The sequence below is a fragment of the Muntiacus reevesi genome, chromosome 13 (genome assembly GCF_963930625.1).
Source record: "Muntiacus reevesi chromosome 13, mMunRee1.1, whole genome shotgun sequence".
In the NCBI taxonomy this organism is placed as follows: Eukaryota; Metazoa; Chordata; class Mammalia; order Artiodactyla; family Cervidae; genus Muntiacus; species Muntiacus reevesi.
In genome coordinates, this window is record NC_089261.1 from 19,698,928 (window position 1) to 19,716,042 (window position 17,115).

The 17,115-nt window shown below is 45.1% G+C and overlaps 1 protein-coding gene and 1 non-coding gene across 2 annotated transcripts in view; both read left to right on the forward strand.

The window, feature by feature from the left end:
• The first annotated feature begins 3,183 nt into the window (after positions 1-3,183).
• On the forward strand, positions 3,184-3,256 carry TRNAK-UUU (transfer RNA lysine (anticodon UUU)). The gene has a single exon. It is a non-coding gene; the product is annotated as a tRNA-Lys (tRNA).
• Positions 3,257-8,392: 5,136 nt separating this feature from the next.
• The window catches only part of TMEM120B (transmembrane protein 120B), a 43,370-nt gene continuing 34,647 nt past the window's right edge, over positions 8,393-17,115 (forward strand). The window contains exon 1 of the mRNA XM_065903767.1: positions 8,393-8,629. Within this exon, the coding sequence (XP_065759839.1) occupies positions 8,561-8,629 (69 nt within the window). The 5' untranslated portion in view covers positions 8,393-8,560. The remainder of the gene's footprint in view (positions 8,630-17,115) is intronic.

A 17,115-nucleotide genomic window follows, 5' to 3' on the forward strand; every position in this document is an offset into this window, starting at 1 on the left:
CCACTTCCCTGGAAACCACTAACTTACTTTCTGTTGCTGTGGATTTGCCTCTTCTGGACATTTCATATAAATGGAATCACATAGTTGTGGTGTTTTGTACTTACTCCTCTCGTTCCATTTTATGGCTGAATAATATTCCATTGTATAGCATGTCACATTTTATTATTTTTGATTTATTTGGCTGTACTGGGTCTTAGTTGCAGCACCCGGGATATTTTCTCTTCATTGAGGCATGCAGGATGTTTAGTTGCTGCACGTGGAATCTAGTTCCCTGACCAAGAATAGTATCCCAGCCCCCTGCGTTGGGATGATGAAGTCTTAGCCACTGGACTGCCAGGGAGGTCCTCCTTATTCGCCTTTATTGTTATTGTTGTTGGCAACATCTTATTCTTGACCTGGATCTTATGTAAATTCTCTTTATGATTATTATTTAAACCATACATATACATTTTATGCACGTTTCTATATATGTCATATGTCACAATAAAAAACGTAATGTAGTCTCATTGTTGAAACCGTGGAAAGCAAAAGTTTGTTTCATTAAAGAACAACGCTGACATATTTCTACCACCCTAGCTCTGTGAGTAGTAGTTTTCCAGGGGAGAGAGAAAAAGACTGAATAAATCTTTGCTGATTTTTGCCTTTTGTTGGAAGAAAAAGAAACTCTGGAAAGTTGTCAGCAGATGGCGCAATTAAATAAGATTTAATCTTCCAGGCTCTATGGCAAGCCAAAAGGGAAAACAAAAAGCAGCCAACACTTCCCCTGAAGATGGGGAAATATTCTGGTGAATTTCCCACTACCTTCAATCTTCCTCCAGTATCCACCATTACACAAAAGAACCTGGTAAGTGTGGTTTCACTGGGGGACTGGCAGACTTAATTCTTCAAAGACGTCAAAGACAGTGGATGTTTTCTCCCTGTTGCTTGATGAAGGGCCCTCAAAATAACAGACTTGGCTGGGCCCCAGGATGTAGGGCTTTTTGTGTCTGCAACAAATGAGGACAGCCAAGATGTCTAATAATAAATACACGTCTCAAATATTCTTAGATGGCTTTTGAGGTGAACTGGGAAGTGTCCAGTTTCTAAAATCTTTACCAAGCACTCACTTCCTTCCACACCCATCTTGTTGGTAATAGCCTTTGGAGTTTCTGTACAAAAAAAAAACAAGACATTTTAATCTGGACACCAAGTCAGAGAAAGAAATTAACGTGCTCATCATCTTTCTCATTAAGATACACTTATTGGTCGAGTGGTTAAGACTCTGCACTCGCAATGCAGGGGACCCGAGTTCCACCCCTGGTTGGGGAACTAGATCCCACATGCCACAAATAAGACCTGGTGGAGCCAAATAAGTAAATAAGTAAAGAGAATATTTTTAAAACTGACACACTTATTGGGACTTCCATAGTGGTCCAGTGATTAGGATTCTGCACCTCCAATGCAGGGGACATGGGTTCCACCCCTGGTCAGGGACCTAGGATCCCATGTGCTGTGTGATGGAGCCAAAAAAAAAAAAAAAAAAAAAAAGGCGCAAAATCACTTATTTGGGGTAAGGTTGGCTTCAAGATGGGAGAGGCTAGGTGGTGGAGATGGGAGACTGGTTACATATGATCGGATAAGTAAATACACTAAAAATGACAGGAGATAGATTTCCCACTGTTGGTGAGGGGAACAGCAGATCTGGAAAAGAGAAAAAGCTAGAATGAACCCTGTGGATTAGAAGTGGATAATGGTGTGGAGTCATGGTGTTCAATACTTTCTGCTGCTGCTTAGTCACTTCAGTCGTGTCCCACTCTTTGCGACCCTATGGACCATAACCTGCCAGGATCCTCTGTCTATGGAATTCTCCAGGCAAGAATACTGGAGTAGTGGGTTGCCATGCCCTCCTCCAGGGGATCTTCCCAACCCAGGGATCGAACCCGGGCCTCTGCATTGCTGGCAGATTCTTTACAAATGAGCCACCAGGGAAGCCCTTTCAATACTTATAGAGTTATGATACATAAGTGCAGTCAGTCCCCAGATCTGTCAGCTGAGAGAGGAGAGTAGTGACATTCCATAGTGATGAACACATATCTTGTACCCAGAACTTGGTTTCTAGGGAATTTCCTGGAGGTTCAGTGGTTAGGATTCCATCCTTTCACTGCAAAAGGCCTGTGTTCAACTCCTTGTTGGGGAACTAAGATCCCCAAATGGGGTACAGTGCAGCCTAAAAGTAAAAATAAATAAAATTTAAAGATAACTCTTCCACTTGTCTTAAGGATCTCATTCCTTCTTTTCAAAAAATAAACAAAGGTTTAGAATAGGCATTTCTCTGAAAGAAGATATGTCAATGGTAACGAGCACATGAAAAGACAATATTCTTAGCCATTAGGAAAATGCAAAATTAAAGCCACAGTGAGATACACTTCACACAAAATCACAAGGATGGCTAAAATGAAAAACACAGACACTAACAATTGTGGACCAGGATGTGGAGAAATCCAAACCCTAATACTTTGCTTGGAGAAAAGACATGGCAACCCACTCCAATATTCTTGCCTGGAAAATCCCATGCACAGAGGAGCCTGGTGGGCTACATAGCCCATAGGGTCACAAAGAGTTGGACACGACTGAGTGACTAAACAACAAATACCTTGCTGGTGAGGCTGTAAAATGCAGCCACTGGGGAAAACAGTTTGTTGCTTCCTCAAAATGTTAAAGTTACCATCTGACCCAGCTATTCAACTCCTAAGTGGAATACAAAGAGAAAAAAAAAAACAGTAAGTCCACACAAAAACTTGTGCAGGAATGTTTTTGGGAGCATTATTCATAATAATCAAAAAGGGGGGGGAATCAAATTTCCATCAACAGGTGAATGAATGGACACGCAAAATGTGTAATTCTAGTCTGAACTGCAGATGGTGACTGCAACCATGAAATTAAAAGACGCTTGCTCCTTGGAAGAAAAGTTATGACCAATCTAGACAGCATATTAAAAAGCAGAGACATTACTTTGCCAACAAAGGTCCATCTAGTCAAATGGTTTTTCCAGTATGGATGTGAGAGTTGGACTATAAAGAAAGCTGAGTGCCGAAGAATTGATGCTTTTGAACTGTGGTGTTGGAGAAGACTCTTGAGAGTCCCTTGGCCTGCAAGGAGATTCAACCAGTCCATCCTAAAGATGGACATCCTAAAATTAGTCTTGCCTGGGTAGCTCAGCTGGTAGAGCATCAGACTTTTAATCTGAGGGTCCAGGGTTCAAGTCCCTGTCCAGGCACCAAAAAATAAACAAAATAAGGTGTCTCTAAAATCAGTCCTGAGTATTCATTGGAAGGAATAATGCTGAAGCTGAAACTCCAATCCTTTGGCCACCTGATGCGAAGAACTGACTCATTGGAAAAGACTCTGATGCTGGGAAAGATTGAAGGTAGGAGGAGAAGGGGATGACAGAGGATGAGATGGCTGGATGGCATCACTGACTCAATGGACATGGGTTTGAGTAAACTCCAGGAGTTGGTGATGGACAGGGAGGCCTGGCGTGCTGTGGTCCATAGGGTCACAAAAAGTCGGACACGAGTAAGCAACTGAACTGAACTGAACTGAGTCTGAACTAAAGGCTTTATTTCTTTTTAAGAGTATTTATTTATTTTATTGTTATTTGGCCGTGTCAGATCTTAGTTGCCTCTTGTGGGATCTTTTGTTACAGCTCGTGGACTCTCTAGTTGTGGTGCTTGGGCTTAGTTATTGAAGCTTGTGGGTTTAGCTGCCTGTCAGTATATGGGATTTTAGTTCTATCACCAGGGATCAAACCCAGGTTTCCTGCATTGGCAGGTGGATTCTTAACCACTGGACCACCAGGTAAGTCCCTTAAGCTGAAGGCTTTAGAATTAACAGAACGGATAAGGTGTAAATTCTAGTCCCAGGGCAGGAGACTTAATGGGTCAGGCAGAGGGAGAGAGAATGCTGTCTTCCCCTGCCTTTTTATTCTATTCAGACCTCTGATTGGCTGGGGCTCTTATATTGGGGAAGACAATCTGCTTTACTCAGTTTACTGATCCAAATAATCTCTTCTGGAGGGACCTTCGCAGACACACCCAAATGATGTTTAGCTGGATATCTGAGCTGGATATGTGGCTCTGTCAGTTGACACATAAAATTAATCATCATGACAGCTCAATAAAACTATTACTAAAAATATATAGTTTACTCTTCAAAACTGTCAAAACCATGAAGAAACAAGACTGAGATACTATCAGAGACCAGGAGACTATAGAGACATGATACTTAAATGCAGTGTCAGATTGAATTGCAGAACAGAAAACGGACATCAGTGGAAAGACTGGTAAAACCTGAATAAATTTTGGAATTTAGTTCATAGTCATATATCTATGTTCACGTCTTAGTTTTGATAAAGATGTCATGGTTATGTAAATTGCCAACATAAGGGGAAAAGGAGTGAAGAAGAGTAAATGGAAATTATCTTTGCAGCTCTGTTGGTAAATCTTAAAGTATCCCAAAATAATTTTTTGTTTTTTTTGGCTGTATCTCAAGGCATGTGATCTTTAGCTCTCCCGCCAAGGATGGAACATGTGCCCTCTGCAGTGGAAGTGCAGAGTTTTAACCATGGGACCACCAGGGAAATCCTGTTAGTTTTTTAAGACTCAGCTTTATAAAGTTAGTGCTTTCGGGTGCTTCATCAGGCACTTCATCTACATATTGCATTTAGTCCTCACAACAATCCTATGAGAGCAACCTTCAGTTCACAGAGAAGGCCAGTTATATACTCAAGGTCACCTCTCCAGCAGTTCAAAGAGATTTGAACTCAGGTTGACTAGTAAACACCGCCCCAGCCAGCCAGGACTTTACAGTCCCGGGTAGGCCCAGTAATGCAAATAACTTAATAAAGACATGAAGAACATTTTGCTACCTGGAGAGAAAATATTAAACAAATGAATTTTAATAGATAATACTGCTTACATTATAAACCCATGAACAGAAAGATAGGGTGTAAAATTTCTATCAAACACCTGAACATTTCAGGAAGAAAAGATGCCATCAATTTATTTTATGGACTATTTCTGTTATACTAAATTCACCCAGTCTTTTTTAGCATACATGAATGATCATATAACTTTAATCAGTGTATACACATTATTTTGGGGCTCCACTTTCTTACTTCACATGATTTAATATACCTGTTTAAAAATATCCATTTAGTTCACATAGCGATTTTTAACAGCCATGTAATATTACATAAAATAGAAAGACTGTATCTTTTTTGTTTTGTTTTTGTACTTTTTAATTTTTTTGTGGCACTGCCCGCCTTGTGGGATCTTCATTCCCCAAGCAGGAATTGAACCCCGGCCACCGCAGTGAAAGCACTCAGTCCTAACCACTGCAGACTATAGCTTACTTAACCATTTCCCTGTTGTGGGGCACTTGGGATGCTTCCAGTATGTGACTGATTTGAAAAATGCTGCTATAACCATCTTTGCACAAATTGCTTGTTACAATCTCTGGGACTATTTTGAGCAAGGGCATTTGTGGGAAGCATATGAAGGAAAAGTCCTTAGAATTTTCACTTCTCATTGGGAGCTGCTATTTCTGTAGAATAGGGTCTTGGCATCCTGCAATGCATAAGTAAAATAACACCACTACCAGTAGCTGGATGATTTGGGGAGAGTCTTTTCACCTCTCTGCACCTTGGTCTCTTGCTACTGCAAGTGTGGTCCTTGGACCAGTAGTATTGTCTGGGAGCTTGTAGAATTACAGAATCTTGGGTCGTTCCTAGAACCTACTGAGTCAGAATTTGCATTTTAAGAAGAGCTCCAGAAGGTGGTTCATAAGCACACTGAAAAGTTGGAGAAACCATACTTATGTATCAAATAGGGATAATAAAGGTCCTTCCTCATCATGTCAGTGTGAGGACTTAATGTGCTAATACACATACATATAGTGCATAGAACTCCAAGAACATAGCGAGTGCTATGTGTGTGCTACTTATTTTCTGGGGCTGTGCCATGAGGATTATAGGATCCTAGTTTCCCGACCAGTGATTGAACTTGAGCCCTCAGCAGTGAAAGCACAGAGCCCTAACCACTGGACTGCCAGGGAATTCCTTCTGTTTTGCTACTTTTATAACTCTTCCCAGCTAACTGAGCAAATTCTCCGGTGGGTAGGTCTCTAAGTAGAGGGCCTTAAAATGAACAAATAGAAGATATTTCCCCCTGGTGATGTGGGGAAGAAGTGGGGAGGATACTCTTACAACACATGTTTTCATCTATCATGCTCAAAGTTCCTAACAAGAGGCAGATCCAGCGTCAGGAAGCTGATGAGTGAGTCTGACAGCTCTTTGGGCAGAAACCAGGACAGGGGATTGGGGGTGGGTGGGAGGGTGGTGATGGTGGGGGCAGCCAGGTAAGATCTGATATTCTGGTACCTAAGTGGCTACACTGATGGGGGTGAACAGCCTGCGCCATCTACAGAAGGGCTTGTGAATAATCACCAGGAGTCCTGACCCTATGGAGAACAGTTCCTAAGATTTGCAGCCTGACACCTGGCCAGCTACTGGAGAAAGTGTACTTGCCCAACTCTACCTGGAGCGGGGGGAGGAGGCAGGGCCAACCTCTTCCACCCAGAACTGAATGACTGCAAGCATAGGTAAAGGGGGATCTTCTTCCAAAATCCTCTGCTTGTTGTCATTGTTCTGTTGCTCAGTCTTGTCCAACTCTGCGATCCCATGGACTACAATACAGCATGCCAGGCTTCCCTGTCCTTCACTATCTCCCAGAGTTTTCTCAAACTCATATCCGTTGAGTTGATGATGCCATCCAACCGTCTCATTCTCTGCTGTCCCCTTCTCCTCACGCTTGGTGACATTTAATTCATCCTTCAAGGCCCTGGGTTTCCTTTTTTGAGTCTACTAATCCCAATTAAATAAACTGTTTTCTGTTTTTTCTTTCACCATGTGCGTGATTTATACAGGTTTGACATTTTATATCAGAAGTCTCAAACTCAACAGTCTCCAGTCCACATGAAATAAACTGGGGCAGTACAGTTGAGCATGGTGGGGACTGTGGTGACTGGCAAGCCCTTTGTGAAGGGGACATCTGTTCCTCTATTCCAGCCCATGGCCAAGTATAAACGTGAGTCCAGTGTACCCAGAGCCTCCCGCTTTAAAAAAATTCTTTTAGTTGGAGGATAATTGCTTTAAAATATGTTGGTTTCTGCTGTACAACAACATGAATCAGCCATAAGTATACATACGTCCCTTCCCTCTTCAACCTCCCACCCACCCCCCTCCATTTTTTTCTTTTTTCATGTGGACTGTTTTTAAAGTCTTTGTTGAATTTGTTATAATATTACTTTTATGTTCTGTTTTTTTGGCCATGAGGCATGTGGGCCCTTAATCCAAGGAGGCTGGTGTCCTCGTCAGAGGAGAGGACACACAGAGACAAGCATGCAGGGAAGGAGAACCATGTAACAACAGAACGCAGAGGCTGGAGGGGGTGAAGCTGCAAGCCAAGGAATGCTGAGGTTGATGACCACCACCATAAGCTATGAAGAAGCAAGATTCCAAGGAGTCTGAATTTGTTGTCTCCTTGATTTCTCACGTCTAGCCTCCAGAACCATGAGATAACACATTTCTGTTGTTTAAGTCACCCAGTTTGTGGTATTTAACCCAGTCTGTAGTTAGGGCAGCCCTAGGAAACCAATACAGGTGTCATTTGAATTAAGTAGAGAATGATGAGAAAAAGGAAACCAAGTGAAGAGTTACAGGGAAGAATATTTCATGCAAAAGCAGGAACTAAAAAACAGTGGCTGAAGAGGGGTGAGATAGGAGATATGCCTGGAAAGCTAGGCAGGGATAGAGCTTGTAGGACCAGGCGGGAGAGGGGATTCAATTAGCAATGAGGTGGTTGTGTCATTTGAATGACAGAAACAGCTGTCAAGCGAGTCACCCAGAGTCTTAGAGGGCAGGATCTAGGATGTATTAGTTGCAATAAATAATGACAATATGAGATGACAGGGCCCTCTCTGCGCTTCCCCGCCCTGACCGGCGACCTTGCTGGATGGTCAATGTCAGTTCTAGCATTTCAGGCCGTGGCTGGCTTCGGCTCCGTTAAGGCAACGCTCGCTCCTCGCAAACTCCTTCCTCCCTCCGACCCCAGACACCCCAAATACACACAATCTAGGTAAAATAAGCTCTACAAATGCGGTTTACGGACAACTTCCCCATCCCAGCTAGGCATGAGAGATTCCGTAAGGGCCGAAGCATTTCTAAAGAGACACAGAGGGACCCAGTCAAGTCCCACAAAGGTACAACAATTAACCCTCCGGCGCCTGGCGCGCGGGGGCGGGACCGGGGAGGCGCCTGCGCATGCGCAGGAGGCTGCCTCCCGGCGAGGGGGTGGGGCGGGCGCCGGGGCCGGGGCTGTGACGTCAGGTGCGCGCGTGGCTCGGGCTGCGCAGGAACAGCTGGTGCCTGGGAAGGCGGCCGGCCGGCGGACACGCGTGGGGTGCGGGCGGCTTGCCGCGCCACGCTGCGGGAGCAGCAGCCGCCGCCTCGCATCACTGCACCATGTCCGGCCAGCTGGAGCGTTGCGAGCGCGAGTGGCACGAGCTGGAGGGAGAATTTCAGGAACTGCAGGTAGGACCGGGTCACCTGGTCCCGAAACTCTGCTGCCTGAAGTGCCGGGTATTCCCTTTCCTGCTTCCCCCAGCCCCGGCCGCGGGAACCATCAAGGCCCAGAGGTTGCCCCGGGCCAGGCCCTGCGGCGGAGGGGCGGGGGGCGGATTGCTGGTGGTCTGCGTGGGCCAGCCCCCTCCCATCTTCCAGGACTTCAGTTTTTCACCCACTTGGGGCGCCGGGTGGAAGCCCTCCCATCCCCCCTCGCCCTCTCACCGGCTCTTTGCCGCGCGCGCTTCCTTCGCTGCAGAAAGTTGATTTGTGACCTCTGAGGGGAAGTTCCAGGCATGTCCATGTGGGGGAGGCCGGAGGGACCAGGTATGTTCTGGGACTCGAAAGAGAAAGCCCAGCCCCTACCTCCTCAGAGGTCTCCCCTAACCCCACCGCCGCCCACCGGGTTTTGGCGGCTCCACTCCCCCTTTGCTGTGGCGGGTCAGCCCTCTCCTCTGACGCTCCATTTTGGGAGATGTGCTTGGGAGCCATTCACCTTGAACCCGCAGGCTTTGCTTAGGGGTTAGAGACCCCTGACCTCAGCCTTTGGGGCTCCTGTGTCTCGCCTCTGACGTTGCTGCAGGCCGAGTTTGGCGTCGTGGATGACATCTGTCACTTCTGACAGCTGGGTTGCCTCCCAGGGATAGAGGCTGCTCCCAGCCCTCACCCTTGGCCCAGAGCCTTATGCTGGGTGGGGTGAGGTCGGGTTTAAGAGAGGCCCCTTGAAAGAACAGCATTGGCATTGCTGCTGCAGGGTCCCTGGCAGGAGGAATTGTTCCTGATAGGAGGTTCACAGAGGCCTCAGCTGCCTATCCTGGTGACTAGAGAGGTCTCTGGAAATCTTGGGGGTGGCTAAAAGAGATGCCTGGATCTTTTTATGGGAGATGGGGCTGCTCCCTCCGAGGCTACCGGATTGTGTTTGTTTTTCCCCAGATTTGGGCTCTGTTTGCCTGAAATGACATGGAACACCCCTAGCCCACTTCTGCCTAGTCTCAGCTGGGAGCAGTGACATTTTGCTTGTCCATGGAGCTCTTGTCTGCAGTTTGGTTAGCCTCTTACTGTGTCCAGAGTAGGGGAGGGAGGGGAGATGCGGAAGGGTGTCTGTGATGCGTCTTTCCAGAGCCATCTAGAGGGAAGATGGGTCATAAGTCCGGAAGAATAGAGAATGGGTGCTGGGGAGACCAGGCAGGGAGAGGGGTGCTGTTTTAGGTGTGAGCAGAGAGTAAGGTACCAGAACTGGTTCCCAGGGGACCCTTCTGGCTCTCCTGCCATGGAGAAGAGTCAGGTCCTTCTTTTTTTCCCTCAGTATTTATCTTTATTTTGGCTGTGCCAAGTCTTAATTGCAGCACTCAGGATCTTCAGTCTTCATTGCAGTATGTGGGGGATCTTTAGTTGTGGCTCGTGGGATCTAGTTCCCTGATCAGGGACTGAACCCAGGCCCCCTGCATTGGGAGCGAGGAGTCTTAACCATTGAACCACCAGGGAAGTCCCCACTCAGCTGCTTCTCACCACTTTGTCCTGCTGGCTTCTCGGTTATGTCCAGCTGTGAAGCCATGGAGGGTGTTAGGGTCGGGCATGAGAGAAGAGTTTTGCTGTGTGGAGCTTTTGTTGTTCATAATTCCTTTCCTTGACCCTGCTTTCAGCTAGAAAGAAGAGTCTTAACTCTTCAGAGCTATACAATTAATGCAATTAACAGCAATTAGATAGCTAGTCTTGGCAGGCAGAGGTTGCAAAGGAGACGTTTGATTTGTTGTTATGTTCTTACGTGGCATCTCTGGGGCTCAAGTGTGTGGGGGACAGAGAGGAATTGGAAATGAATCCTGGATTGTGTCCCCTGGTACACAGCAAGGGTTGTAGAAGAACGGACTGGGTAGAAACCGTGATGTCCCTTGCTCAGGTCTTCAGCATTGGGGCAAGTGCAATGGACTAGGTCCGACTTCTTATCCCTCCCCTCACCCCCCATAATACACGTGAGAACTCCGAACTCCTGAGATGAACATCTCTGGAAATAGGCATCTAATAAGTAGAGTGTACGTTGTCATTGTGTGTGTGTTGGGTGAACTTTCAAATATGAGACATTTGTCGGGGAGCAAGGGGTCACAACAGGTATACAGGGTGGGGGGGTCGGTGCTGACTGGAACTAAAAAGGTTAATGAAAGGAAGGGTCTTTTTCTCCCATCAGAAAATCCCAGTCTATCTTACTTCACCTATATCTGCTTCAGAATCTAGGATTTGTGGGTTTCATGTTCGTATCTCTCTGATTGTCTTTCTTGGGATGATGTATAATATCTCTGTGTTTTACCTCTCGTTCCCTTTTGCCAGTGGAAGGAGGAAAGAGGAAATCTAATTTCAGACCCAATAGGATTTGAAAGATTTCTGGAATCCCCCCCAACCCCTAAAATGTCAAAATCTCTGGGACTTTCTAGGGGAAAGGATCTTTGTTCTTAGGTCTGTGATTTACATCTGCCAGGGCCTCCCTGGACTCAGGGGCAAGGCTGAGCTGCTATGAGGACTTTGGTTTTGGCTGGTTGGGGTTTCGGGTGTGCTGGCTGATTGAGCATTAGTCTGAGACTGGCGCATGTTTGACCCTGTGGCCTGTGGTGTGACCACAGAAGGTCACTTACAGACATGGTGGCAGGTGATTTAATGAGCCTTTCTTATCTTACCTCTCTGGAAACCTGACCTCATCCCTCTGCACCCAGGAAGGGGGTAGCCCGAAGAGGCCTTTCCCTTACCCTGATCTCTCGGAAATGCAGGGGCCTGGTAGGACATTACAGAGATTTTTGGTTTTTATTACCAATGAAACGGGCATTCCTTTGGCTGCTGTGTATAGAATAGACATGAGGGGGACAGGCTGGAAGCAGGAAGATCAGTATTATTTACTTAAAACCCTCTGAAATAGAGCCCGTTATACCCATCTTACAGAGTGAAAAATATACCCCGAAGTATAAGTACTAGAGTCAGGATTCAAATCCAGGCAGGTGAACATCAACGTCTATACTCTTCAAAAAATTTTTTTATTTATTTAGGCCATGCCTCGCGTCACACAGGATCGTAGTTCCCACACTAGGTATTGAACTAGTGTCCCCTGCATTGGAAGTGTGGAGTCTTAACCACTGGACTGCCGGGGAAGTCCCCAGAGTCTGTACTCTTAACCACTGCCCAAGGCAGGTCTGTGCCCTGGGTACTTTTGTTTCTCTTCCATCTTGCCTTACTTTCTAGGCCTCTTTTCCCCTAGAAGTGGGTTGTGTGGAAAGAACTCTGGACAAAGGAGTCAGAATTCTTGGGTTCAGGACTGAATTCTGCTGCTGTCTAGCATCTGACCTTTAGCAAGCTGCTTCTCTGAACTTGAGTTTCTTTATCTACCAAACAAAGGCTGACAGTAATAGCAGCAACAATAAGAACTAACTGTATGATACTTGGATTATTCCATTTAATCTAAACAACAACCTGGCTTTATAGATGAGACTGAGGCTGAGAGATGTTATGTAACTTGAAATTCATGGAGCCAGAATTTGACCCCAGGCCTGCTGTTTCCATCAGGTATTTTTTGGGTTGAGCTCCAAAAGTATCCTGAGACCCTTGGCTTTAGAAGGAAACTTTTGGACTTGTGGGGACTAATTTTGTTTCTCTGGTGCTTTAACATGAAGCATTAGTAAGGGTTCTTAGTTGTAAGTGGCAGAAATCCAGTTCAACCAGTTTTAAGCCAAAAAATCAAAATAGTTTATTGGCTTATGTATTGGGAAGTCCAGTGGCAAATGGCTTCAAGCAGGGCTGGATCCAGGTTCTCCAATGATGTTTACATGTGCATGTGTGTCTGTGTCCTCTTTGTCAGCTTTGTTGTCAACTGTCTCTCCCATGTTGTAGCAAAGATGAGCTTTGACAGCCCCAGGCTGACATCTACCAGCTGAGCAAACCTCAGAAAGGAACATCTTTTCCCTGTAATTCTAGCTGGAGTCCCGGGGCTGACTCTCATTGGCCCTACCTGGGTCATGTGATTATCCCATAACCAGCTCCTGTGGCACTGATTGGCTGGGTCTTGGTTAACATGTCTCCCCTGTTGCCCAGGGCTGGGATGACTGCTGCTCAAACCACATGAAATAACAGTGGGAGAGGGGTGGTCCCATGAAAGAAAATCAAAGTACTGGTAGTAAAAAAACAAAAACAGAGAAGGATACCAGACAGCTAGATATCTTTTTAGGAGTAATATTGTGGAAACAGTCTATATCTGTGTTTCACCAACTGTGTTAAGTCACCTCCAAGGAGCTGCAGCAAGCTCACAAGGTGGGACACTGTGGGATAATTTAAATTTTCAAGAGAAAGACAATGACATCTGTCACGTGCCACTTAAATTGCTAATGGAGTAGTTCACAGCTACACATTAGATTATGCTACATTCTTTTTAATGATGTCATATCTTTGTGAAGTTGGGTTTTTGGTGCTGATTAAAATCAAGTACTATGTGAAAATCAATTTAGAACAAGAAATGAGGGTGACAGTGTCCAATCTATTCCTAAGGTTTGAGAATTTGTGCAGAACCTGACAGGCATCAGTTGAGTTCAGTTCAGTTGCTCAGTCGTGTCGGACTCTGACAGGCATACACGTCCATATATAATTTTGGTTACTTCAAAATGAAATAAAAATACCCTTGTCAATTTCTGCATATTCTCTTTTCTCCAAGAGGCTACTGAGTTGTTAGGACATAGATACTTTTCAATTATTTGGCTTCCTTGGTGGCTCAGAGGATGAAGATTCTGCCTGCAATGTGGGAGACCCAGGTTCGATCCCTAGGTCGGGAAGATCCCCTGGAGAAGGAAATGGCAACCCACTCCAGTATTCTTGCCTGGAGAATCCCCATGGGCAGAGGAGCCTGGCAGGCTACAGTCCATGGGGTCACAAAGAGTTGGACACGACCGAATGACTTCACTTTTACTTCTTCCAGTTATTTGGCCTAAGGACCCTGTGAAAGAGACACTAAGGGTGTGGTAAACTAACAAAGTTAGGGAACCTTTGTTTTATATCTTCATTGTGGTGGTGGTTACACAACTGTATAATTTTGCCAAAATTCATTAAATTGTACACCTGAAAATTGGTGAATTGGTATGTAAATTATGCCTATAAAACTGATTTGAAAATACCAGCACATAGCCTGGTACATATATCTCATGCCCTAGCTCTTTCACAATTGAGGAAACTAAGAAGTGGCAGATTGCACCCTTGAAGTCAGTCTGAGTCTCAAGCCTAATCACTTAATTTTTAAGTCACCTGCCTCCCAAATGCCTGGCATGCTTGCCTATACCTCCACCTACTGTTCCTATAACATTACTAATTGATCCTGGCACATGACTCAGAATCTTTCCCAGTGTAGAAGTGATACAGTTTAGGTGAAGTCAACTTGTCATCTTTGTAGTGTTTCCACTGGCAGTGAGTCTTAGTTCAGTATACTCAGCATTCAGAAATCTTTGTTTGAAGTCAGTTCCTTAGAAACAGGACTATTTAAATGCAATCTCTTGAAAACTTAGCACCAGCCCCAACTATCAGCCACCAAGTTTTTGTGGTGGCCATGACTCTGTGGCAATCTACTGGGTTGTCCGCCAGCTTGCAGTGCTCCTAGGCCAGAGCCCTGTCTGAAAATGGCACATGATTCCATTCTGGCAATTTTTTTTTTTTTTTTGGCCATGCCACATGGGAGCTTAGTTCCCCGACCAAGTATTAAACCCATTCCCACTGTAGTGACAGTACAGAGTCTTAACCACTGGACCACCAGGGAAGTCTCATTGCCATCAATTCTTGCAATAAATATTGACTCAGGTTTTGTGACTCAGTCAAGTTATGTTAAGAGGGCATCTCCAGATGTGTCACAGCCGTGCTGGGACCTGGAATCATTAACCTCATCTTCCCACTGGGGCAGAGTTTGGGGCCTCAGAGGACAGGAGAGGTGGCAGATCTCCAAATCCTTCAATGGAAACTCAACTGTTTGTGTCTCCTGTACATGGCATAAAAGGAATGGCAATCAGATATGTGGGAAAGGAGCTATGGGCATCCCAGCTAACGGGGCCAATGTTAGTGTGTGTCTGTCTCTCTCTGTCTCTGATCTATCGTATATTTTTATAAGTAATACGTAGCCACATAGTTAAAAAGTCAAATAGGAAATGTGTATAAGCATTCTGTAACAGCTAAAATCTGGAAACCTAACTGTCCTTCAAGATGGATAATTTCACTGAACATCCATAGAGTGTGGTATGAAGATCAGAATGAATAAACTAGAACAATATGTATCAACATAGGTAAATGTTTTAAAGAGAAAAGCAACTTTGAGTGAAAAGTTGCTAAGCGGGTATATATAGTATGACATGTATAATAAAGTTTAAAGCATTCAAAACAACACTTATGTTCTGCTTACTGATACATGTCTATACAGTACAAATTCAGACTTTTGCAAGGGAGTGATATGGGTCAGATTCAGTAGAATGGAGATTTGGGCAGGGCCCTAGCAAGAAACAAATGACTCTTCCTGAACGATCTCTCTGAAAAGAGTTTAAGGACGAGGCTATTTACAGAGGTGTGGCGGTTTAAAGGGGTTTCCCTGATGGCTCAGATGGTAAAGAATCTGCCTGCAATGCGACAGATCCAGGTTCAATGCCTGAGTCAGAAAGATCCCCTAGAAAAGGGAATGGCTTCCCACTCCAGTATTCTTGCCTGGAGAATTCCATGGACAGAGGAGCCTGGCAGGCTACAGTCCATGTGGTCGCCAAGAGTTGGACACAGCAAGGCCCCTGGAGTTGGGACCATCTTAATACTTAAGGGACAGAGGGAAGGGGCAGTCACCAGAGCTTGTTGTAGGGTAAGGAGAGCTTCAGGACTGGAGGTGTAGCATCAAAAGCCTAGTAAAGTGAGGAGGAAGCAGGGGAACCAATACTCCAGTCTGCCTCTCCTCCCGCCCCCAATCTTCTGTCGTGGCATCCCATTGGCTAAGTAGGAGGCAGGGCAAGGGAGCCCAGGAGATGCAGTCCATAGGGGTCAACCTCTCAGGGCACAGAGGAAGACAGGATTGATCTGGGGTGGGCTTGGGGGTGGAAATAACCAGCCTAGGGGTTCCTCTCATTGGGGGCAGAGGATGGGAATGCTATGTAGGAAGAATATGTAGGGGCTTTCAACAATTTGTGCACTATTAGTTCTTAAACTGAGGGTGAGAAATGTGGGTATTAATGTTGTTTATTTTCTATTAATTAAAGGATTTTCTCTCTTTTTCAATATGCCTGAAATACTTCATAATCAAATGAGCAGGAGACCAAAAAACTACCTAACAGTACCAAAAGGCTTATTCATAAAAATAGGCTCAATGGGGCTTCCCTGAGGTCCAGTGATTAAGACTCAGCGCTTCCACTGCAGGGGGCACGGGTTCAACATCTGGTTGGGGAACTAAGATTCCACATACAGAGAGGTGTAGCTAAAAAAAAAAAACCAAAAAAAAAAAAAAGACTCAGTCATTTATGTGATTATGACCATGCAAATTTCATTTAGTGAAGAACTGAGCAGTATACAGTGCTTGTACTTTCTCTTGGGGATTTTTATTACATTTATATAGTCAGCATTTGATTGTTTCCTGGCAGTGTTTGCCTTGTAACTATCCTTCCCCACCCCCCACCCCCCACCCCAAAGCTCTATCTTTAGGTATTTTATCAAGTCAGTCTCTCTTTCCTTTGCTTGGTCTTGAGTTAGACAGCTGGGGGTTGGGACTTGCTCTGAGCAGCAGAACAGAGTCCTTTCTTTCCCAGCTGCCTGTCTGCTCGGGTGCCCCCAGCACTCTGGGTTATTTTTGGAGGTAGCAACTTGCAGTGGGAGTCAGTCATGTGCTCTGTAAGCTGGTACTCCCTGCATTGTGTGCAGACCCCTGACTCCCAGCTTTTGGTGAGTGTGCTCCTTTGCTTCAGTCCACTGCTGCCAAGTTTATTTACTTTAAATTATATTTCTTATTTATTTATTTGTCTGTGCTGAGTCTTACTTGCAGCATGCAGTGTCTTTCCATTGTAGCATATGGTATCTAATTCCCCGACCAGGGATTGAACCCTGGGCCCCTTGCACTGGGAGTGCAGAGTCTTAGCCCCTAGACCACCAGGAAAGTCCCACTGCTGCCAAGTTTAGAAATAAAAATAGTGGTTTGGTATTTTGGCATTTTCTTTGAAAGTTGGCAAACATACATGTACCATATGACCCAGCAGTTTCATTCCTAGGTATCTAACCATAAGAAGTTGAAATATATATCTACTACCAAGACTTGTGCACGAATGTGCATGGTAGCCTTATTCGTAATCGCCAATGACTGGAAATAACCTAAATATCCAACAACTGGTAGATGAATAAACAAAATACGGTATAAATGCTGAAGTACAATAAAAAAGTGGACACATGCTGCAACAGAGATACATCTCAAAAACACTATTCTTTGTGAAAGA